This window comes from Accipiter gentilis, chromosome 9, assembly GCF_929443795.1.
Source record: "Accipiter gentilis chromosome 9, bAccGen1.1, whole genome shotgun sequence".
Lineage (NCBI taxonomy): Eukaryota > Metazoa > Chordata > Aves > Accipitriformes > Accipitridae > Astur > Astur gentilis.
Window position 1 is genome coordinate 7,938,755 of NC_064888.1, and position 23,503 is coordinate 7,962,257.

General features: G+C 42.6%; 1 protein-coding gene across 1 annotated transcript; it reads left to right on the plus strand.

Moving 5' to 3' along the window:
- The first annotated feature begins 2,642 nt into the window (after window positions 1-2,642).
- Window positions 2,643-22,297, plus strand: MINPP1 (multiple inositol-polyphosphate phosphatase 1). Its single transcript, XM_049810184.1, has 5 exons — window positions 2,643-3,222; window positions 3,502-3,690; window positions 4,626-4,723; window positions 6,508-6,641; window positions 20,758-22,297. Exons 1-5 carry the CDS (start codon window positions 2,658-2,660, stop codon window positions 21,155-21,157), a joined length of 1,386 nt encoding a protein of 461 aa, XP_049666141.1. The 5' UTR covers window positions 2,643-2,657; the 3' UTR covers window positions 21,158-22,297.
- The last annotated feature ends 1,206 nt before the right edge of the window (window positions 22,298-23,503 follow it).

Consider the following 23,503-nt stretch of genomic DNA (forward strand, 5'->3'; position numbering starts at 1 on the left):
AGCCTCACCTTCTTGCACAAACTTGTATTTTCCATGTTAAACCTGAGCCCTTTCCAGCACAGCTCCATGACCTCTGAAATGCATATGCAATCATTAAGAGTTTGTTTATCTGCTTAATGTGCTAGCAATTAAAATGAGGCACAGTGGGTGTTCCATGTCTCCACTGGGGAGATGTTTTCTGAATCACCATGAGATTGTTCCCCCTTCTTTCAGGCCCTTTAGTGTAGCTTAAAGACAGCAGTAGGGTCTTGATGATACATGCAATGATAGAAACTGGTATGAAGAATACTGGTGTAAAATCACCTTGTGCATGAAAACACTCCTTCAAATATTGTAAACACAAAATAAAAGTTTGGAAACTGGCCATATCCTGTGTAGAACTGGAAATATACTGTTAGATTTTTATGTCTTCACTCAAAACGAACTTTTGTGTCCTGATAGAGAATCAGATTTTGCTCCTCTTTCCTGAAGTTACCATTTCAAATACTTCTGAACTCTAAAGAGGAGACAGAAATTTAACTTAGGTTACAAGTGCCAAACCTGTCTGCCTCTCAGCACTGTCTTTGTTTGCTACTTAGTTTAAAACTGGCTGGAGATCCCAGTGCAAGAAAAGCAGCATGCTGTGCAAGGCTCCAATGAATAGGCCACAAATGGCAACAGAAACAGTCAAGTAGTTTGTGCTGTGACGGAGACATGGCTGAAACAAAAGCCCCAACAGAACTGAGTGTGTTACCTCTCAAGTGAGATGAAGCTGTTGACTGCTGACATATTTGCTGCTAGGTATTAAGAGGTCACAAATCCAACCCCTTATTAGTCGCATCTCTATGAAACATACAGAACAAAATCCTCACTGTCAACAACTTTTGTTATATACCCTAAAAGTCTCCATTATGCTTGGTAAGATGTAACCTTTCACACTAGAGAAGGTTGAGCCAAAGCCTTCCACAAGGTAATTTAATTTGCATACTGTACTATTTACTTTCCCAAAGCCACCAGGAAACATGGTAAGTAGCCCTGCACAGTATCACTGGGAGATAGCTAAGTCACACCACTCTGGTTTAACACAGAGAGCCCATAACTTCGCCCAGAAGCTTTAAAACACTTACTTATTGCTATACTTTTCTTTCCTCTTTCTCTCCAGCTTTAAAGGCTTTGCCTACCCTAACTGTTTGAGCCTTAGCATATCATTGCCTTAACACTTTGTTTTGGTTATTGATGAGGTGGGAGAGAGGCGAGATACATACTGTCCAACAGAATTTCACTAGTTGACTAAGTATAACATGAAAAAGTATTTATTCAGTGAAAATTCTCAACTGTATAGGCAATAGCCTGACTGTGTAGTCAGGGAGTAAAGTACCTGATTTTTCTGTGTGTAAAACATAGGTCTCCCGAGGACATGCTGTGGGCCAAAAGCTAAGCCCTTTTCCTGAGACATGAAATGTTTTTGTTAACCTCAAGCCTTGCCTCCCTACAAATAACTCAGTTTCCTTAGCTACAAGCTGATACCTATTTAGTCGCAAGAGTTTTCTTGAAAACGGGTATCAACAGCACTGGGCATGTTGGGCTTATGTACTTGGCGGATGTTTTGCTTACGCTTTTGCCCAAGCTGTTTTATAACCCAGTGTGTCACTGGCTTTTCCACAGGATGCCTCTTTTTATACTTTGCTTTTCTAAGCTTTTCTAGATAGGTCATTACAATGCTGTCACACCATGCTGCCAGTGATGCCAGCAGGATGTGAGGATTATAACTGGTACCGGTGGCTCCTCTGTTCACGGCTCCTGGCTGGACGTGCCCCAGGCTGCAAACTTCACAGTCTTACTTGTTTGACTTTTCCACAGCTGCGTATTTCCACCTGAACCTGCTCCTGCTGGGAATGCGTAAGCCATGTTAAAAAACCTTGATGCCCTGCACTGCCCCTGACCTGCGGTGCCAACCCCAGCAGCAGCTACCCACAATCCCCCTCACAGCAACACTGCCTGTACTTTTGAGTGGAATTCAACAGCTTTTGGGCAAAAAGAGCCAAAAATGTCCTTGAAAGCCCCTTCTTAGCTTCACTTGCCCAGTGCATCGGCTGGTGTGATGGACGATGCAGCCCGCGTTGGAGGCCAAGCCCTGCCAGAGCGGGCACAAGGTGGGGATGAGGATCGGGGTCCTCAGCATCGTGAGGGGCCATAAAATGGGTCAAAAAGGCTTTTTTTTTTTCCCCCCGCGTGGGTTTAGTCCTGATGGGAGATAGCCCAAGCTGAGGGGAGCTGCCGCCTCACCCGGGGCTACCCCATCGTCTGGCAGGTGCCCACCCGAGGCAGGCCCAAGGAGGGGACAAGAATCGGGGGGCTTTATTGTCGGTGAGGAGGCATAAATGGGTCAAAAAGGCGGGGTTTTTAAACACGGGCGCACCCCTGAGGGGAGATAGCCCTTCCTGAGGGGGGGTAGCCTGGCCTGAGGGGAGCTGCCGCCCCAGGGGAGCCGGGGGGGAGGCGGAGGCCCTGAGGGGAGCCTGTGGGGCGGCTCTCCTCAGGGCCTCCGCCTCCCCCGGGGCGGCCCCCTCGCCTGGCTACAAGTCGCCCGGGTTGAGACGCGGCCCCTGAGGCGAGTGGAAGTCGAGACGAGGCGGCTTCGCTCCGCCTCTTCCTGCGGGATCCGCGCAGTTGCCGCCATGGCGTCGCGCCGAGCAGGCGCCGCGCTCCCCTCCGCCGCCTTCCTCCTTCTGTCGCCGCTGCTAGCGATGGCGAGCGCGGGGCTGAACGGCTACTTCGGCACCAAATCCCGCTACGAGGAGGTGAACCCGCACCTGGTGGGGGACCCGCTGTCCCTGGGTCCCGCCGCGGCCGGGTCGCGGCCGCCCGCCGCCTGCGCGCCCCTGCAGCTCCGCGCCGTGCTCCGCCACGGCACCCGCTACCCCACGGCCGGGCAGATCCGCCGCCTGGGCGAGCTGCACGCCCGCCTCCGCCGCCGCCCCGCCGCCGAGGCGGCAGCCTGCCCCGCCGCCGCCGACCTGGCCGCCTGGCAGATGTGGTACGAGGAGAGCCTGGACGGGCGGCTGGCGCCGCAGGGCCGGCGCGACATGGAGCACCTGGCCCGCCGCTTGGCCGCCCGCTTCCCCGCTCTCTTCGCCGCCCGCCGCCGCCTGGAGCTAGCCAGCAGCTCCAAGCACCGCTGCCTGCAGAGCAGCGCCGCGTTCCGCCGCGGGCTCGGGCCTTCCCTCAGCCTCGGCAGCGACGGTAAGCCCGGACCGCTCGCCCACCCGCACCCCCCGCCCTCCCTGAGGGGCTGAGGGAAGCCGTGAGGCCAGTCCCGCATCCCCCATCCCCAGGCTGAGGGCGACCCTGCACTCCGCGTCCCCGTCCCCCACCCCCGCCGCCGTAGGGACACCGCTGTGGGGGGGGGGGGGGGGGGGGCGGACTGTCCCCGGGAGGGTGGCTGGGTGACCGGGTCCCGGTCCCGCTAGAGACGGCGGCGCTTCCCCTGACTGTGTCCTTGAAGCCTGCGTTTGCTTTCAGAGGTGGAGGTTGAAGTTAATGATTCCTTGATGCGGTTTTTTGATCACTGCGCCAAGTTTGTAGCCTTGGTGGAAGAGAACGACACGGCGATGTGCCAGGTGAATGCCTTCAAAGAGGGGCCAGAGATGAGGAAGGTCTTGGAGAAGGTGGCGAGTGCCTTGTGTTTGCCGGTGGAGGAGCTAAATGCAGGTAAGGAATGTCTGTTATGGGTGGCTTCAGCTCCCAGCCTGGCTGAGAACAACTTCCAAGGCGTGTAGTTATGCAGAGTAGGTAATTTAAAATATGCTGTGAATTGGAGACACAGTCTCTAATTAAACGCATGAGGCTGTAAACTTACATTGGTGTTGCAGCAACGAATGCTTGTTAGTCAGTGGTCAGAAGAAAAAGACGTTTGAAAATATCTTTTTTGTAGATTAAATCAACTTCACCTTTCCTTAGAGGAATGTCAGTGTTATTCTTTTAATTCTGCTTTGTCGAGCAGGTGTAGCTTTTGTACAACCTGTTACAATTCATACCTACAGACAACCTCAGGAAAAGGTGGACATGTATGTCTGTCTTGTAACTCCACTTGTCCAGAATAGAAGTGCTAGGTTTCCCTGTGTGGTCAAGTGGTGGGGGAGCCACCCACAATAGGTGTTGCTGTTGTTTCCAGCATGTCCCTAAAGCCACAATCCCAAAGTTGCAGCATGCTGCTGTTCAAACTTGGCTGCTAATGTGGAGGGTGAGTAGTGGTAGTCAAAGAATGCTCTGTGTTGAACACACACACCTTCCCTGCATTGACTCTTCTGTTCTTTGTGGTGTTGAGGATGCACTGGCAGTTGACACCTATAGCATTTCACATCAGCAGACGTGCAACGTTTGATGTGAAATGCTCTTGTTTTCCCCCTCATAGCAATGTAATGTGAAAAGCGTGCAGTCAGAAATTTGGATTCTGCAAAATGGTTTTTGAAATCTGCTATTTTTTTTGGTGCTTGGCCTCTGGACTGGTGATTATTTATTGGATTACATTGCTTGCATTGCTAAATTGCAATTACATTTCATTTTTGTTTAGAGGCAAGTTGAGAGAAAGTTGGTACTTGTGTAGCAGTGGTTTATCTTTTGCTTGTTTGTTGGACTTACTGCAGATCTTGTTCAAGTGGCTTTTCTCACCTGCTCATACGAGTTGGCTATAAAAAATGTGACCTCCCCATGGTGTTCACTCTTCAGTGAAGAAGATGCCAAGGTACGTGCTAAATGGGAGAGATATTTGAGTAGCCTTCAAAAGATGCCTTAGTGTTCAGATACAACTCTTTGCACAGTCAGAAGTGGTAAGCCCTGCGCCCCTTATTATTCAACATAATGAAGCACTCTTTGGTCTCCAAAGAGCTCTGAATTAATCAAGCGGCAAGACTGAAATACCCTTCTTTATTCAGGCTTAAGTACTGGTGCAGTCTTGATTTGTCCTGATTAAAATTGTCTTTTCCTATTGTGCTTAATTCATGTAATGCTTTTATTTCTGTAACATCAGAAATGCTCTGGACAGCTTTGTTTTGCATATGGTAATCATATGGTAAAATGCCGTGATTCCGGAGGACATCAAATGAGGTCTTCTAAGTCCTCCAAGAGTCTTTTGGGGGGACTTTGGGGGTTTTGGGGACTCTCAGATCTCTAAACCTAATGCCTGTTAATAAAACTAGTAACGCCCAGATAAATGTGATTTATGTTGGTTCCTCCTCTTTCAAAAAGTGCCTTATGTAGCCTTTGGTGTTCAGTAAGCCCCCCCAAGGCTCTTAAGGAAACTTAGCACCCCTGGGAAAGAGGGGAGACCTCTACATAGATAGCTGGTTTGCTAAAGGGTAGGGAATGGAGTTGGGAGTAAAGGCTCTCCTCTCAAAGAAGAGCAGGATCACCATGGACTTCTGAGACCTGTGCTGTTCAATATATTTATCAGTAACTTAGCAGTGAGGTGGGAAAGCTTCCCAATTATATGGAGTTACTTGGGATAGTAAGAATATGGGTTGTTTGAGAGGCTTTGCAGGGGGACCATGTGAGGGTGAATCACAGAGCAGCACAACAGCAAGTGGTGTTCACTGTGAAGCGATGTGTATGTGGTAAGAAGTTGAAACTTCATATGAGGTGGCCCTCTCTCAGATCCATTGTGCCACTGTGAAATGAAATTTTGATGGTATTGATCCATGAAAACGTTGGCTCAGCTACAGTAAAATTAATGAACAAAAATTTAAAAAAAACAACTTTAATGCTAGGGATTGTAAGCAAAGGAACAGAGAACAAGGAGAGCATCGTGTGCCCTTACATTAATCCAAGGCACAGTTCTGTGTTTTTGAGCTGTGTGCACGTCTCTAGAATGTAGAAATAGACAAACTCAGTTAAAGAATACGGGATTGCTTCCACCTGAAGAATGATTAACTAAGCTAAGGATCTTTGCCCTTCATAAAGCAAAATGACAAATGCTTAAAAAAAGTGGTGGATAGTGATTGTCTTGTCAGGTGCAGTACCTAATGGCTACCAAATGATTCTAGCAGCAGGCAGGTTCACAACAGAGTGGGTTTATAACACAGTATGTAGCCAAGCTCGGAGCTGCTATTAAGGCTAAAACTTGGTATGTTCAGAGGGGAAATTGGGTTATTGTGGGAGAGAATCCACTGAAGTCTATTAAATTTGTAGAAAACCCACCTTAGGGCTCAAAGCCCCGGGCTGAAAACTACTAGAGTCTGGAGAAGTGTGCCTGCTGTTTTTCCTGGGCCTGACTGTGAGCGTGATCAGAGACAGGATGCTGAATTTGGCAGCCCTTTAGTCTGATCTGTTGTGTCTGGTTTTATGCTCAAGTGGTTTCAACTGGAGCCTTGACTTTTGGGGTTGGTTTTTTTGTTTGTTTGGGGTTTTTTTGTGTGTGTGTCAAAGCATTGTTTATTTCATGCAGTGCCTGGTAGCATCATTGCTCCAGGTCATGGGGTTTTTATTTTCCCTTAGTGCAATAATAAAAACTTGTGAACTCTGTAACTTTAGGTACTGGAATACCTGAATGACTTGAAGCAATACTGGAAGAGAGGATATGGCTATGACATCAATAGTCGCTCCAGCTGCATTTTATTCCAAGATATCTTCCAGCATTTGGACAAAGCGGTGGAAGAGAGCAAAAGGTAAATAAAGGCTTTTGTGCTTTGGCTACAAGCTTTCTGTGGTCAATCCTGAGTTGGATTTAATGTGAGTAGCAGTTAAGTACTTTACTTCCAAACAAAACAATGTTAGGAGAGTTTGAGCTAGGAGAATTTTAATGGAGAGAATAAAATTTTTAATAGAGCAGTATTACTGTAAAGAATTTTTTCTTTTTTTTAAATTTTATTCTTTTGATGCTCTTGTGCCCAGCTAATGTATTTCCATCTTCTAACTTACTGATCCACACAGACCTTCAAGGGACAGCCAGGGTGCTGTGTCTGAGAATGATGTTCTCTTCCTGCAGTTTGAGAAGAGGCCATTGAGTTCAAACAGTCAGATTTTTGTTTAAAATGTCCTTGTTGAAATCATTTGTGGTGAAAATGGAAGACTGTGGGTTGAAAGCATCCCCATGATATGTTCTGTTATCTAGTTACTTAAGCACTTCAGTGTGGCAATCTTTCTTTCTGCATGTGTTTGATTTGAGTCTCCTGCATTATTAAAGCTTTCTGTTCAGATTAAAGCTGTTGAAATGTAATTATGGAAAAATAATTATTACAGATCAATCCAAACACTTAGTGATTCTAGACCAGAACAGGCTATCGCAGGATCCAAGAGGCTGGAGCTGTAACAGAAAACCAGCCTTGTAACAAACCCACTTTGTTGTAATTAGGGAAGGGCAGACTTCAGGCAATATACTCAGTGCCCTGCAAGAACAGGAGAAAGATACTTCTGTCCTGAAGTCATTGTAAATGCCTTGATTTGTTGCATGAATCCAAAGTTCAGCCGGCCAGTCCGAGAACTCTGTCTAGGATATTTGGTTTGCCATCCTTATTCTTTTACAGCAAAGCTGTAGTTTGGGAACACTAGCAGTAGGAAGATATTAGGCCTTACAAGTAACTGTTAGTAGACTTGAAGATACAATAACCAGGTGTCTTTAAAGGATGGTGGTCTGAAAGTGGTTTGTCTTCTATCTGTTGCCATGATTTAATAGGAGTTGTTTTGTGTCAGTGGAAGAAAAATAGCAGTGGTACTCCATCCACTGAGTCGTGCGGTCCTCAAAACTGCTTTTGTAGTGTCATGGGTATAACCATCCCTATACTTCATTGAAAATCAGAGATGAGACACCAGTGCTATTTTTGTGTGTTACTCCTATAAGCTGGAATCAGTCAGCAGTTGTGATTCAGTATCTGTTTGGTGTTGATCTTCTCTCATGTGGATCAGTATGATGGAAAGAAATAAAATAGAAACAAAACTGGGATTTATTGTGGTGTGGAGAAAACAAAGGCTCCAGTTACAGGTTGGGATGTTTGTGTCACAGAATTACCTGCATTTGCTTTCATGTGCTGGTAATACTTTTTTTTTTGAGAGCTGCTTAGGCTTAAATGCAGTGTATTCATATTAGAACTTACAACCTGTGTCCATGTTCCTCCTGCAAACTGAGGAATTACAAATTCATAGTTAGTGATCAGTCACATGAACTAATACCTCAGCAGGTGAGTGTGGAGATGTTTGTAAAAGTACACAATATCAAGGATATGATCATAAGATTGTATAAATATTGTGCTGTCAAATACTTAATAGAAACCAATTTATAAGTAACTTTAACTTACAACCAGCAAATTCAGCTTTGGTGTTGATATGTAAACATTAGTTACATGTGGTGGATGTTCTTGCATTCCTAGCATCCTCAGGACTTTTATTTCTATATTCAATGTATTAAAGATCTACCTAACACCCAGCAGAATGATGATAATGGCTTTGCTCTTTCAGAAAGAAGAGCCTGAGTCACGGATCTGTGAGGCTGGCTATATGTATTTTTTTACATAATAACCTGTTGGAAGACCTTTTTTCTTTTTTTCCTTCTAGTTGGCAGACTGAAATAAGTAGCATTCACTTTTTGGGTTGGAGGAACGTTCCGTAAAGTTGACTGTAAGTGTTTTAGAGAAGACAGCAAAGAAGTTTTGTTCCTTTAAGAGCGTGCTGACTGGGGATTCAAGCTGGACATTAACAATGGTAGAAGAACTGTGTGTTAAGTCAGTTGAAGCATAATTCTCAAACAGTCAGTTGGCTTTTTTGCTGTCCTTTAGTGTGTGATGTAGAGACCCTGTGCTCATCACTGGAGCTCTGAGTGACACAGGGATGTAGAGGTCATGTTTAATACATGACAGGGTTTCTTTCATCTAAAGGGGAGTTATCTCTAGGTAAACAGTATAAGTACTATTTATCTTAATTCCTTTTGGGATTCACCTGGAAAATCAAGATTGATGTGTCTGTTAAATGCATTGAAAATTTGCCTTTGATATGTACATGTATGTAGACTTTCCCAACACTTGCACCCAGATTGGTGCCTTGGTCCTGCTCTAATGATTGTGTGAGCTCAGGGAAGGGGGCTGTACGGGGTTGGAAGTGAAAGCCGAGGACGGGAGCATACAGGACTGCCACATTGCAAGGCAGTGGTGGTCAGGCACTTTTCTGAATCGTACCTGTGCTGTGCACCAGCCAGCATAAAAGAGACATCTCTGTTCATTTTTGCCATGATCAGTTTAAAACTTGGCAGTTGCAAACATGAGATAAGTTTGACTTTGGGGAAGAGCTGCTGTGAATGTAAATGTGGACTGAAGGAAACTGGTGACAGTGACTCCTCTATAGCCAAGCTGGCTTAAGAAATTGTGCTGTCGAATGATTGCTCTAGTGTCTGGAAATCTAAGGCTTGTGTGGGAGTCGGTGATACCTCTGGTTTTGGTAGTGGTGGAGTCAAAGCAGTGGTTATGGTAGATCACAGTTTAAATAAACTTCTTCACTCCGTGCTTTCTTCAGCTTACTAGAGAGCTAAGTGAAAAATACATTAGGGCATAGATCATTAACATGTGACTAAACAGATTGCCAAGCATGCTGCTGTGATTGCCTCTGTCATGTGCCGTGTCTGTCTCTACGAACAAAGTAAGAACTGGGAATGAGAAGATCAGGAAGAAGTGCAGGTTAACAGAAAAAACAGACAAGCAAGGCCTTTAAGACCCTTCTGAAATCTGAAAAATAACTTCTAAATGTAGCTTGTCTCATGTAAGGAGGGTGATCAATTTTGTTTCCTTTTTGTGTAATTTACTCTTTGAACAGTGACAGCCTTCCAGTCCTTAAATTATATGCACTAGTTGCAGCTGTGTGTCTCAACTGTGTATGATATCCCTGTAAGTTTAATAATAATGAAAAAAAACCACCCAAACCATAGTTGAAAAAAATCTCTATCTCTGCTTCTGATCTGCTGAGAGCCAGATGAGCAGTCACTGAGTTACAAGGTGGAACAGGCTCCTTGGGGAAGAGCAGGTGCCTGAGGCAGAGCACTGAAGGACCGAGATAACTTCATCCTGTCTTTCAGCTTTGGCCGCAGAAGTTCAGCTGTGGTCTCTGGGGTTCTTGTGTTGTATTGCCACCATAGAGGGAAGCAGGTAGTGAGTGTAAAGGATCAGGACCCTAAAAATCTTGCAAAATTCAAAGCTGGGTGAGCAGTTTGTTTAGTCTGCATCATCCTAAGTGGGAACTGGAAGCTTCCGAAGTGCATTGCCTTGCACAAAAGGAGCATGTCACTCCATCCCACAACGTAAGGTGGCAGTCTTAAAGCACTGAAGACTTGAGTGTAATCTGAATCGGGTAACCCGGTGCATTTAAGAATATGTGGAAATCTGCCACTGCCGATGTATTGGAACAGCTTGTGTCTGCTGATCTAGAAAGTAGAGGTGCAACTAATGCTTTTTCATCTAGGGAGAGAGACTTGCCCCAGATTCCGTGGCAATATGAGAGTACAAATGAAAACAAGAAATTGTACCAAAAAAAACCCCAAACAATGCCTGTGTTAATAACAGTAGAAAATGTTTGGTTGTGCATATGTGTGCACAAGTGTCTTTTTTTTTATGGTATTGTGCAACTTCAGGGCAACAGGTTAAATAGTTTTGCAGCAGTTCATTACTCAGAAAATGAACCTTTGTGATGATGAAATGTCTCTTAGTGGAATGTTGTTTCAATTTAGCAATGTTTAACATTGATTTGTAACTGGCTGGTTGCTTTAAAAATTTAAGAGCAACAAATTTAATTCCAGGGCATTCTCTTTGCTTCAAGTTCTCCTTTCTTTCTGAAAAGCTTAGATTGGGCTATCCAAAAGTAGAAAGGGGGACCATTTCTATTCCAGCAAGAAGCTGAGGGATCTGGATTATCTGTTCTGCTCCAGGCTTGGCAGTGGAGAACAGTGTTGGCAACGCTGCATTTTTGTAGCATACTTCAAGTATTTATATTCAGTAGGTTTGTCTTGTTTTCATTCCCAGTTACATCTGAATTAAAAAGAGAAACCTTGCTTTTTATTGTAACCCTGTTTCTTCCATGAAGTGATTCTTGACCTTGCGATCCGATTGCTCACTGAACTTAGTTGCCTTATTGCCTTGTTAAATCTCACTTTTCTTTCTTCTGGGGAAAATATCTTCTGCTGATTAGTCTGTCCTTAAGAAAATGATGAAGATGGTAATAAATACCTATTGCTAATTAGTCCTACCTTCAATTTGCAGTGAAAAAGTTTCAGGCATTTTTAGGATCTTTCATCATATGAATTCCAATAGAATTCTTTGTTTAAACTAGTAATAGTCTCTTCTGTGTAGATCTTGCTGTAGAGCAAGATGGTTTTGAAGGCTGTGAAAGGGATTTTCACTATATGATTGCTCTTGTCAACTGTCCCGATACAGACAGCTGGTCGAAACGTGTTGGAATATCTGTTCAGGAACTTGGGTCTGATGTTGAATCTATTGATAGTTGTATTAGTGACCACCTACTCCTAGCACACCTGTGCATGGACCTTATTCTTCTGCACCCTTGGTAGCAATAAAGTATAAGTGTCTAATAAAGGTTATTTCTTCAGTGGAAAGCATCTGTTCCTTGAGACCTTACGACAGTCACAGTGGGTCTTTCAGGACCACATTCCTCCATACCTTCTTACCAGTCTGTAAGGAAATGTCATGGTCACATTTCTAAGGAGAAGTTGAGGGCTAGGACTCTGTCTTCCATAGAAATTTTCTAATTACCAAGAACAAATTGTATCACAAGAGCTGAATGTAAAATTAAACCAGGTGGTTTGTTGTACTGAAATGGCAAACTTGGGCAGTTGTCTTAGTCCATAAAGTACTTTATATTTGTGATGATGTAAGAATTGCATTTTTGCCAAGTGTTCCTGTTAGGGATAGAAAATACAGAGTCAGGCTATGCAACTGCGTGGCAAAGAAGCTAATGGGGAAATACTCTTCGCTAAACTGTTGGGTTTTCCCTGCACTGGAGCCTAGGCCTTAATGAAAGTGCCCCTGCTCTTCATTATATTGGTAAAACTGCCAGGTAGTGATACATGCATGCATGTTCACTTGCAGTTGTGCTGCAATGGAAAAATCCTTGAAAGGCCGCTCTTACCAGTCAGCATTTGTTTAAACAGTTAGAAAGTGTCCAATTTCCCAAAGATGTGGTATTTAGAGACACTTCTACATCAGGATGTAGAGGAGCAATCAATGAGTATCACCTTACCTCAGAGGAAGCGTTGAGTTCTTTGTGGCTCATATGTGGGCTACAGCTAGTGACCAAAACCTATTATGATTTTTCTTTTTCCTCCCCCCCTGCCTCCAGCATGGTGCTGATGGTAGGAATAACCTGAGACTTGATGGGCCCCTATCACTCCTCAAGAGGCATATCTGGTCTGTGTTGCATGGAACTGTTGAGCTGGCAACCCCATTGCTTGCTGGCTTCTTGCCTTGTTGGGAGACTTGGCACACTGAACTTGGGAGGAGAAAGGGGAAACACTACGGTTGCAGGGGGAAGCCCCTGTTGCTACAGTGTAGGGTATGGATCTGTAGGAAAACTGTACGAAGAAGGGATAAAGATGTGCATTGCCTTTCAGCTGTGAGATGCCCAGGTAAGCCTTATATCTGTGATCTGGGAGTGCTCCTCTGCTAACAGGAGGTCTGTATGTTGGTGAGAAATCTGTGTATTTTGGTAGTTAATGCAATAGGAAGCTGCTAATCTTATTAACCCCCCCCCCACCTTAACAGCTACACACTGGGGCAGGGGTGGATTTGAAAATTGGTTGTGGCACACATTAAGAATATCAGCTGTTCATTAAAGCTGTTTTATATTTTTTTGCTTCTAGCTTCAAATATTTAACAAGTCTGCCTTTCTTGCTTGTGAAGGAGAATATGAAATACCTGTTATTACTTGTACTGTCCGACTGGATTACCATAAGGCTCTGGAAATTGGGAGGTATGCTTTGTGCAGCCATCTCAATATTTAGAGTATGTGGCTAATGATTGAAAATGCTAACCTAGCCGCACATGCACATTGCAAAATATTTGGTAGTTTCCTCTGAGAGTAAGCAGGTTCAAGGTACTTAAAAAAAAAAAAAAACTTACTTGAATTTGAATGTAGTTCAAGATCAAGTGAAGGTGATCTTTGTAGTTATACCAGGCTAAGCCATAAGGTAAACAGCTTAACTTGCCAATGTGTTGGTAGCTTTTATTGTTTCATGTCATTTGCCTTCCTCTTTGCAGGTCAGTTCACAATGCAATTGATAACCTTTCTGTAGTCATTTACTACTGTGCCCTAATCACTCCTTTAAAACCCATGACTCAGTACAAAAGAATTCAATATATGATGTAAAAACAAATAACTGTTCAAAACTATCTTTTTATTGTATGTACAAAGGGAACAGAGCAAAAAGCTTCCACGTATGCAGTAAAAATTACATAATTGGATTAAAAAAACCCCTTTTGCTCAGATCTGAATTAAGTCATTTCTTTTATTAAAACTTCTTGTTTGCTGCTGGGATCCAACATTTGCACAGTGCAGGTTCTTGGCTCTCTGGGTGCATCAGCAGGTTCAGGATGTCCTGTGTCCCTTGGTGGGAGTCGTAAACCTACTGTGTGGGTGCTCTGCTACCCACACAGTAGCAGAGCAGCTCCAAAGGAGGACCAGGGCTATGACATATAGGTGTGTAATTTGCATTATTTGAAGTGCGGGGCAATTTGTAGCCAGATGCATACTACATGGGCTTAGTTCAAGGTATGAAGTGGCTCTTGCAGAGCCAGGTCAGTAGTGTTGGTACTGTGCTCCCCAGTGGGTCTCTTTCTCAGAGGATATGGAGGTGTGGGTGACTCTGTGTGGCTTTGTATGGGGCTCCTTCAGTGGTGTCCCCACTGTGTCCCCTGGCTCTTTGGGGTACTGGGAGAGCCTGTGATGAAATCTTCTGGACTAGGTGCTTGTCACCTCATCTGCTAAGTACATAGTGATATATAAGTTACCAAAAAAAAAAAAAAAAATTGCCTGACTTCAGTATATCTGTTCAGAGAGGAGAACAGGTGGTGTACGTGTGATGGGTAAACTGATCCCTGTAATAAGCTGTTCATGTTTTCACAGAACAACCTGCCAGCTGTACAGTTCAATAGACCACACAGCTTATACCTGAAAAATATGCAGGTCTTTATTTCATTTCCAGAAAATCAGAAAAATAGGATGACTTTAGCTAATAAGCTGTAAATGTCTCAAACAGCAGCTTTGTATCTTATTGTATGGCTGGTTTTGATAGCTCCATCTTTCAAAGGTGGGGCTTCTGAAATGATTAAAGGGTGCTTTTGGGGAAACCAGGTAGAGACATGAAATTCTCCATAGATCTTTGTAGCACATTCAGCAGCATCCCTGTGTCTGAATTTCTGAAGTGTGTGTGTGTTTGCTGACTTCTCTCAGATACCTGGGCAGTCCAGGGGACCTCCCCTCTGAATGTGTCTTTTCATCTATCTGCCTAGAACTAGGTATTTAGAGTGTTGCTTGTGCCTTTCAAACCTCCCAGAATGTACTTAATCTCACATTAATTACCTAATAATTGATTGCTCTGAAAGGTATCTCAGCAACATTTATAGTCGTATCCTTTTATTTAAGGAATTAAAAAAAACCAAGCAATACCTAGGCAACTAACACACAAGTGAACTGATCTAACCAGTATTCACCTCGGGCAGGAAGAGTTTGACAAGTGGCATGACCCTCTTGATTTGGTTTTGGCTCGTCATGATGGTTCAACATTTAGCATCAGCATGATGCTGCTGCAGTAATGCATTTAATCTCTGAGGTCCGTAAGAACGTTAGAGGTGGGATCATTCAGAAAAGAGCCTTTGAAACTGCAGAGGCTCAGAAGTGAAATGCAGTGGAGCCTAGTTAGCTTTGGGTGATTAACTTTTGAGGGACTAGATAAGACCTGTTGCCTTTTAATCAGAGTTTTAAATGAGTTTTGTGTAATCGTGTCAGCTTTTCAAATTTGCCTTTGTCATGAGTGAGCTCCTGTATGTCCTTGTTGGAAAAGAAGAAAATTTTTATCTTGTCAGTATTTGTGGTGGCATTTTGTTGTGTTAGTACTGATTTTGGAAATGAATGAGCACGGCTGTCTTCTGTTCTACTATTTAAGGTGGAAGTTTTGACACATGAGGACTTAATACTGTTTGACAGATTTTTTTATTTTTTTTTCCCTTCTTTCCATGGGTGATAACACTCTGAGCAACACGACTGTTAAGTATTTCTGCTGCCTTCTGAGTCCTGCCAATGCATTCCCTGATCTCTGCTGTTTCCCTGTAGATTTAGGGTTCCTCCAGCGGTTTTTTCCAGAAATAAATCACAGGGAGAGGTGGGAGGGATGGAGAATTCATCCCATAGCTGAAAACAGATGGTTTTGAGTCCTTTGTCCTGGCTTTCTAATTGGGGAGAAAAGGAAATAATATAGTCTAAGCTTGCTTGTTTAACAGTTATTATAACTTACCTTCTTTGAAGTTGTTAGAGGGATTTTTACATGGTGTTTGAAGGTTGGCCAGTTAGGCTTTGCTGTAGGAAATGTTTCTTCTTATCCCACTATTTCATGGGGTTTGGGTTATCCCTAGCTGAAAGCCACGTAGGTGCTTAGGAAAATAAACTTTGGTTAAAAGAAAGTTCATTTCTTCTATATCTAAAGTGATATATGAGTAGTCCTAGGAAGAGTAGGAACGATCTGCTGTTGAGGATGGGTGAGCTGATGCAGAAGTTTCAGTGTTAACTTGAATCTACTGACATTAAGGAGAACTAGAATTTGCCTGTATGATAAATCCCATGTCTGTGCTTCTCCACAGTGCCTTTTTTTTTCCCCATGGTGAGACTTAGCTTTTGGGGTTGTGCTAGTGAATTGTTCAGTAACTTCTTCATTTTCATCTGTGGTCAGATTTACTTAGAAGGTTACAGCATGGGCAGTTCAGTAGCTGAAGTTGACACATCTCTTCAATGAACCCTGCTTGTGTTCAGCCTAGTGACAGCCACTTCTTCTCATTTGTAAGTGCCCCATAAAGTGAATACAAAACCAATCGCCAGCAATCACTTTCAGGCAAGCTCTTAATATTTTATGGCAAAGTTCTATGCACAGTCTCTTCATCTGCCTTTAAAGTTGGAATTGAGATTCTCCCCCACCCCCGCTCAGTGTGCTTTCCCAAGTCATTTACTACTAAATAAAAGGGAGGAAAAAAGTGAATTGAAATATCATTAGCAGTTGCCAGAGTACAATGTTGAGAACTTTGATGCTTCCATGTAATTCTGAGTCATTGATCGATTGTAAAGAAGATTGAGTGTGGAAATATCAGGGCTTCTGTTTAATATTTTATTAGCCTGTGCTACTGTTCTGAATTTATCAGTATTTTGTTGATTGTGCTTTGCGCTCCTGTCTTTATCAGAAATATCGGGGCAGTAGTAACCTTTGCCTGCATACATGCTCTGAAGAGGCAATCTTTTGCTATTTCCCCATAATTAAAAATATTACTATCGCTGTTTTAACCTTGCTGGTGATTTTTATTGTTGTTATTAGATGATATGAAACCACATGTGAACTGGAGTCATGACCCCAGAGACTGAACAGGGAGTGCTTGAGTAGTCTTAGATATCCAGCACCCGTGAGAAACCAAGTATACTGTGTTAAAGAGCCTATTGAAAACTCAGGATCGTATTGTATAAGGAAACAGTTTTAATCCTCGTTAAAATAATACGGTGGGATAGCTGTGAGTGGGAGAGGTTTATTTTGTCTCCCAAGGTGGTTTGGCTTGTCAGCGTGAGGATTTCATGAGACTAAAGCAGGTGAAATACCTCAAGTTACAGTGTGAATGAGTGCCTTGTTTATTCCTTCTTTTCTTTTCATTAGATTTTCTTTCCTTGTTCTTTAAATCTTCTCTGTGTGTGTATATGTGTATATGCTATAATTTGTTTCCTGTTTTGGAAATGTATGTCTTGATGGTTTTTTTAACTAAGATGTTAACCATATTTTTTGTGATTTACTTCCATGTTAAAATTCCTGCTAACATCAGCAGGAAACTAAAGCCAAACCTTGCTTAAAGCCAGCACTGATCGCCAGAATGTTAATATTTTTTTTAACCTTTGTTAACCTTTTTTTGGGGGTGGACTAGATATGTGAAATCCCTCCCTGTGGATTGAACTATGGCTATGTAACACTTGTTTTGGAAACTCCAGCAGCATATTTACATTACTAGCTTCCTTGCTTAGTGAACTATAAAATACAGACCACCATGTTTGGAAGCAGGAGTGTGTATAAGCGCATGCAGCTGGGACAAAATGAAAATGTGCGACAGCTAGGTGATAGTCCCCCAAGAGTGCTAGAAGAACTTCAATGAAATAGCTGAAATAACAGCTGGTACATGTTGGTTTCAGCCAAGAAGCTTGTGGGGGCTGGCAGGTGTGAATGATTTTAAAACAAATCATCAAATAAAGGAAAAATGAAAAAAAGCAGCTCCAGGAGAGAATGGGAATTACAGGCCAGTCTTGTAGAAATAATGATTGAGACTAGCATTGATAAGCACCTTGATGAATATGATATACCAGAGTAGTGACAGTATGGCTCTTTGAAAGGAAAACATACTTTTTGGAGCTCTTGGGAGAGATTAGCAAGCATACAGATAGGGTGATCTGGGAGACACAGTCATGATTTCCAAACATCTTTCAACAGGTTTCCTTATCAAAAGAAATCAAGCAGCCAGGGTTAAGAGGGAAGGTCCTTACATAGGTTAAAAAAAAAAAAAAAAAAAGTACAGTAAATGGAGGGTAGGGTTAGATGACTGATTTTTCCTAGCAGAGGCAGGTCTCTAGTGGAGATAGATCTGCAAGGATCAGGGCTTCTCAGCATGTTGTAAATGACAAGGAAATAAGAGGTAAGAAGTGAAGTGGCATTGCAAACGCAGCACTCTTATTCAAGATAAATAAGATAAATTGTTTCTACTATGAGGACTGTAAAAGGACCATGTGGGACTAACTGGGCTTGGAAATTGCAGATATGTGAAACAATCCTCATGGTAAAAATGATCTTGTAATCATATGTCAGATAGGGTCTGAGATAATTTACTGCTCAGGAGTTGAGTTTTGAGGTTGTTATAGTTGTCTGGAAGTATCTCCAACTTCTGTAAGCAAACTAGAAAAGGTATTAGATGGCGTGAATTAAGAAAACAGAGCATCATAGGTGCAGCGTGGATTTATGGAAAGGGAAGAGAAAGGCGTCAAAGGATCCAAAAGTTTTACAATTTTAAAATGAGGGAAGGGGTCATAAATAACAAGGGGAGAAATGTAAGCAGAACCACTGATGTTGGAGGAGCTGGAAGAGGGTCTATAGTGAATGTATACCTCTTGGTGCAGCAAAGGCATGGGTGGAAAAAAACGCACTGTCTTCCATACAGAACCCCCCTGGGGTTTTAATGCTTCTTTGGAACAGGAAACAGGGAGGCAGGTTTCTGACTTTTTTTTTTTTTTTAAAGCGATGTTTTGGCTAAGGGGAGAGTATGTGCATGTACGTGGATACATGTCTAAGGAGTATAGTCAGAAGAGCTGCAGGCTCCCCAGGGAGCAGGACGGTGCGAGGTGTGGTTCAGGCTGCACAAACACCATGGCTGTATGGAGCCAGTAGTACAGAGCCAGTCCTGTGTCTGTACTGAATTCTGGCTTATCTGATCAAAGTTTGAATCTACAGGCAAGTCCCCCAGTTAACCATTTTTCAGTTGCTTCAGAATTTAGGTTGGAGCAGAGGAAACGCCTCTTTTTCAGGCCAATCGAGATGTGCCTTATCTGTGGGTGGACTTTACTAGTGGTTAGAGTGTGGCCAGACACCACCTCTTGTCTCATGAAAGCTAAATGTGTATTTACATCTGCTAGAACAATTGACCTGGGCTTCTGAGTGCCAGTTGGAGATGGTCCCAAAAAGACATCCTTCTCTGAAGCAAGGGGCAGGTTTTCATCTTGGCTGATGGTTTCTTGTGCACCAAGCCAGCTCTTTTCTTTCCTTTGGTTGACCAATGTGTAACCTTTTGTTGCACAAACTCTCTTCATTTTAGGCTTTGTTTGTGGTATGAAACAGTGGCTTAATTTGCTGGCCTGTGTGCTGAGGGAGTGTAATCTTTTTTTTGACTAGTTGGTATTCTCAAGAATTAGTAATAGCAGTAGTCCTGCTTATAATTTGGACTAATAAATTGTGGAGGGACAACTGTTTTCCTCTGACTGAATTGCTGTCTTCAGACTAAACTTTGGTAAATGCTGATGTAACTTCCAAACAGTTGAACCATATTAGGGCGGGGGGGGGGGGGGGGGGGGGAAGGCAGTATTTTGCTATCAAATTATGATTCTTATTCTGGCATGATACGCAGTTAAAAGCATTGGTGGTCGTAGAGGTAGACAAGAAACACTCCTTAAAATTCTGCACTGGTGGTAGTGTGCTAGGGAGGGAAGCAGTTTGCGTGTTAAATCAATTTGCTTGTGTAGGCAATCATGTGGTTGTAGCTAGGTCAGAGGGTGGTAGGGGTTTACTGTAGTTGCTTAATGTGCCAGTAAGTTTGTACTTAGACTTAATTTTCATCTTGAAACTGAATTGTCACTTATCCTTTATTACAGCAGTCAGAAAAGGTTTTTGATCCTCAAATCTAGCAAAATTAATGCTGAAAACTTTAAAAGTTTCCAGGTCTAAAATGATGATAATGTGGGGGCTTGTCTTTGCTGCACTTTGCATTAATTTAGGCAGAAGCTTATTAAGAAGACTTAAAAATATCTGTTGTTTGATTAGCTAAAGAAAAAGGGTATGTTTTAATAATCAATCATTGGTCTTTGTAAAGTAGATTGTGTCCTGGATGATCTCACTTAATAGCTCATTATGCTTTGTCCATTCAGGTACTTTTTGTGTCTGCCAGGGAACAACAACAACAAAAAAAATTAATTACTCTAATCAATCCTATTTAAACGCAGCTCAGCATCCTGGGCAAAGCTGTTATAGTATAGCCGTAGGTTTGTACTAAAGCAAATTTGTGAAACTTGTACTAAAAATTTATTTGGTTAAAAGGAAAAAAAGTGTCTCGGAGTTTCTCCAAACAGCCCATGATGGGGGAATGGCTATATGTATTTGCAACGGATCTGTGTTAACAGAAATAATGAGTTACTGTGACATCCTTGAGCCTTCCCGTGTGCTGACAGTGAAAGGGGACTCTGTCACATCTGGTGAAGGGCTTGACTTGGTTTGTATGTTAACAAAGCCTTGCAGCTGGCTTGGTGATTTGCTGCCCTTCTCTCAAATACCTGATGGGAGGGCACAGTGCTGTTGAACGTTCTTATATTTAATCCAAAACCCGTATATTAACTGTAGCATGGTCACTGGATCTTTCCATACCTGGGAAGAGCACAAGTGACTAGGCTCACGCAGTTCAAGAGTTGTATTGAGTATATGGATGCATACTATTATCTGTCTCTTGCTTTTGTTTACCGTATTTATATTAGACTTTAGCTGTAGCCTAACTACATTTATTACAACTTCTTACATTTTATGTGAGAGCCATACCTTCAGTTGGGACAAAATTTAGGAAGCTTGGGTGCTTTAAAAGAAGTCTGTAATATACTGAAATTTTCAAACAGGTTTTTATCAAGTATTGGAGTAAAACAAGTTCAAAGTCTATTTCTTAAGCCTTTGTTGCTGACAGCTGTGCAATACGTTGGTATGTTTGTTTTAAAGCACAGGCTCTTGCTCATCCTTTGTGTTTTTTTCTTTTTTAGTTCAAAACCCATTTCTTCACCTTTGATTGTACAAGTTGGACATGCAGAGACCCTTCAGCCACTGCTTGCCCTTATGGGTTTCTTCAAAGATGATGAGCCTCTAAAGGCAAACAACTATGTCAGACAAACTCATCGGAAATTTCGCAGTGGACGGATTGTGCCTTATGCAGCCAACTTGGTATTTGTGCTTTACCACTGTGATCAAGTGAAAACCTCTAAAGAAGAGTATCAAGTGCAGATGCTGCTGAATGAAAAACTGATGCCGTTTCATCACTCGAATGAAACTATCTCTACTTATGCAGACCTCAAGGACTATTACAAGGACATCCTGGAAAACTGCCACTTCCAAGAAGAGTGTGAATTACCAAAAGTTAATATTACTGCTATTGATGAACTTTGAGGGAATGAAGTGGAGTGGGTGTTCTGCAGATTGATCTTGGTTCTATTTGACAGACATTGTGAACAAGCACTTTTGATGATTGCTGCTGTGTTGACTTTCTAAACTTGCAGATTTGATGGTGTTGTCTCAGTTAGCTCAATGCACTGTTTGTTTATTACATAAGGAGAATTACAAATGCTGTAACAGGGACATTGCTGAGCATTTTGTAACAAATACATGATGCAAGATGAAGTATACCTGTATTGTTTATATGTATGAATAAGTAATTTCATTGGTCACTTGTCTTACAAATGTGCTGTAGATGGATTTAAGAGCTGGGGCAACTTCTATTTTATCAGAGCTGAAGGTGTTTGGACTGATTCAGTATTGTTTTGCACTGCCTGTTTTGTTAGCTACTCTTTTCCTGTGGCAGGCATGAAATAATTCAAACCTGTGAGCTTTTTTGTTCCTTTTCCTGAGCTTCTAGGAGGGAGAGGGTACATAGTCCTCCTCCACAGCTGCCCAGCTTCATCCTGGACAGCACCATGGCAACATCTTTTTCTTGGGCATTTAAAGCAGAAGGAGTTGTAGTGTTTCTGCATGCATTATCTACCTGAAAAGGGTCCAGGACTTTAAAGTCTTAGTCATCATCAACCCATCCTGCATAGGAAGTTGGCCTCCAGGGTAAGTAAATTACCTTTAAAAAGAAGTAAAAACAAAAAAAAATAAAAAAAAAAGTGAGGGAGTGGGAAGTAGTTAGTCTTCTTTTAAGGTGCTCTGGGAGATGCAGCAGTTGTTTTCTAGGTAATCTGGCGTGTCCTTTCACTTGACACCATCAATTTCTTGTGTGTTAAATGTTTGGGCTGGGGCATTCAGGTTAGGCTCTACTGTGGCTATGAACATCATGGCCCTGTCTGGGTGCTGATACTTTTCCTCGCAGCTCTGGTTGGAAGGGACTTCTGGAGGTCTCCAGTCCAGCCTCCTGCTTGAAATGTGATTCTTGCTAATCTTAAATCCCGGCAGGTTTTGGACTATAAAAAGTATCTGGTTGAGACTTGACTTCTGCCAGCTTTAAGGCACCAAACGTGGTATCACTTATGTAGGCCTTATACATTCAATGTGCCACCTTGTTCTTGAAATGAAGCTGCTTTTAAAGGAACTAATTGCTATACATTCAATGTGCCACCTTGTTCTTGAAATGAAGCTGCTTTTAAAGGAACTAATTGCATACAAGTACTGATGATCTTTTAAAGCAGCTGCACTTGAAGTAGGTTCAACTCGGTACTGAAAGTTGGGAAATATTTTAGAACTCTGCAGTGTGGCAGAAAAAGGAAAAATGAAGGTAATTGTCCAGAAATGTCTGAAACGCAGTCAGATAAAAATTCCTTTATCCCCAAGAAGGGAATGGCTGTATGAACAAGTTGCCTCAAAGCAAATGAGGGCGTGGATTTATGGTGCTGGTAGCTCCTGAACTGTATACTCACACCCTGTAATGGGTGTGCCAGAGCTCACCCCGTAAAGTGAGGCATAGTTTGCTGTGTTTACTGAGGAGGGGGTGAAAAGTTGGTTTAAGTGGTTACCACAGGGTATCAGGTGTGCTATAAACATTTATACCCTCCTTTGCTGCAGGATGTCTTCTTTTTGTAGGCTCACCTTCAGAACTGGGAACTTAACTGCTGCAAAAACAAAAACAGGAAAGAGAAAGCCAAACTGGCTCAATGTTGAGGAGTTAAACTTCGTGTATAATTTTTTAAATTTTTCTTGAGGACTTAGGCTTCTGTCACTTTTATACAAGCCATATTTAAAAAAAAAGGCACTTAAGGTTTACATATCTAAGTCATGGAGCAACTGAAAACCTGGTTTTTACTGTTGTACTCCAAGTTAAGGGCTTTTCCCTACGTTGGGATATAAGGCCCTGTTTTGTTAGTGCACCGATTTCTGTGTTGACAAAGGTTCTGATTGCTGAAGATACTAATTAAAACTGGTGGATATTTCAGCATTAACATCCTGTGAAATACTTGGCTGTGTTAGCTCTGCAGCTCTTTTTCTGAAACTGCTGAAATTGTTAGGGAGGAATATTGATGCTGAAACAAATGTAGGAATATAGGTCAGGATAATTGTCAGCCCCAGCATATGACTTTTACTGCTGTATGAGCTTTGCATTTCTCCTTCTTTTACATGATCCTACCTTGAGACTAAGTCAACTGATCATAATTACTGTGACAGGTGCCTGTTAGGAACTTTATTGCAACATTTGAGGCAAGCAACAAAGAAATGAACCTTTGTTTAAAGGCAGTTAAGTTTGGTAAATAGCAGATAGAAGAGTGAGAAAATGTACCTTTGAACAAATATTTTTTTTCTGGGAGT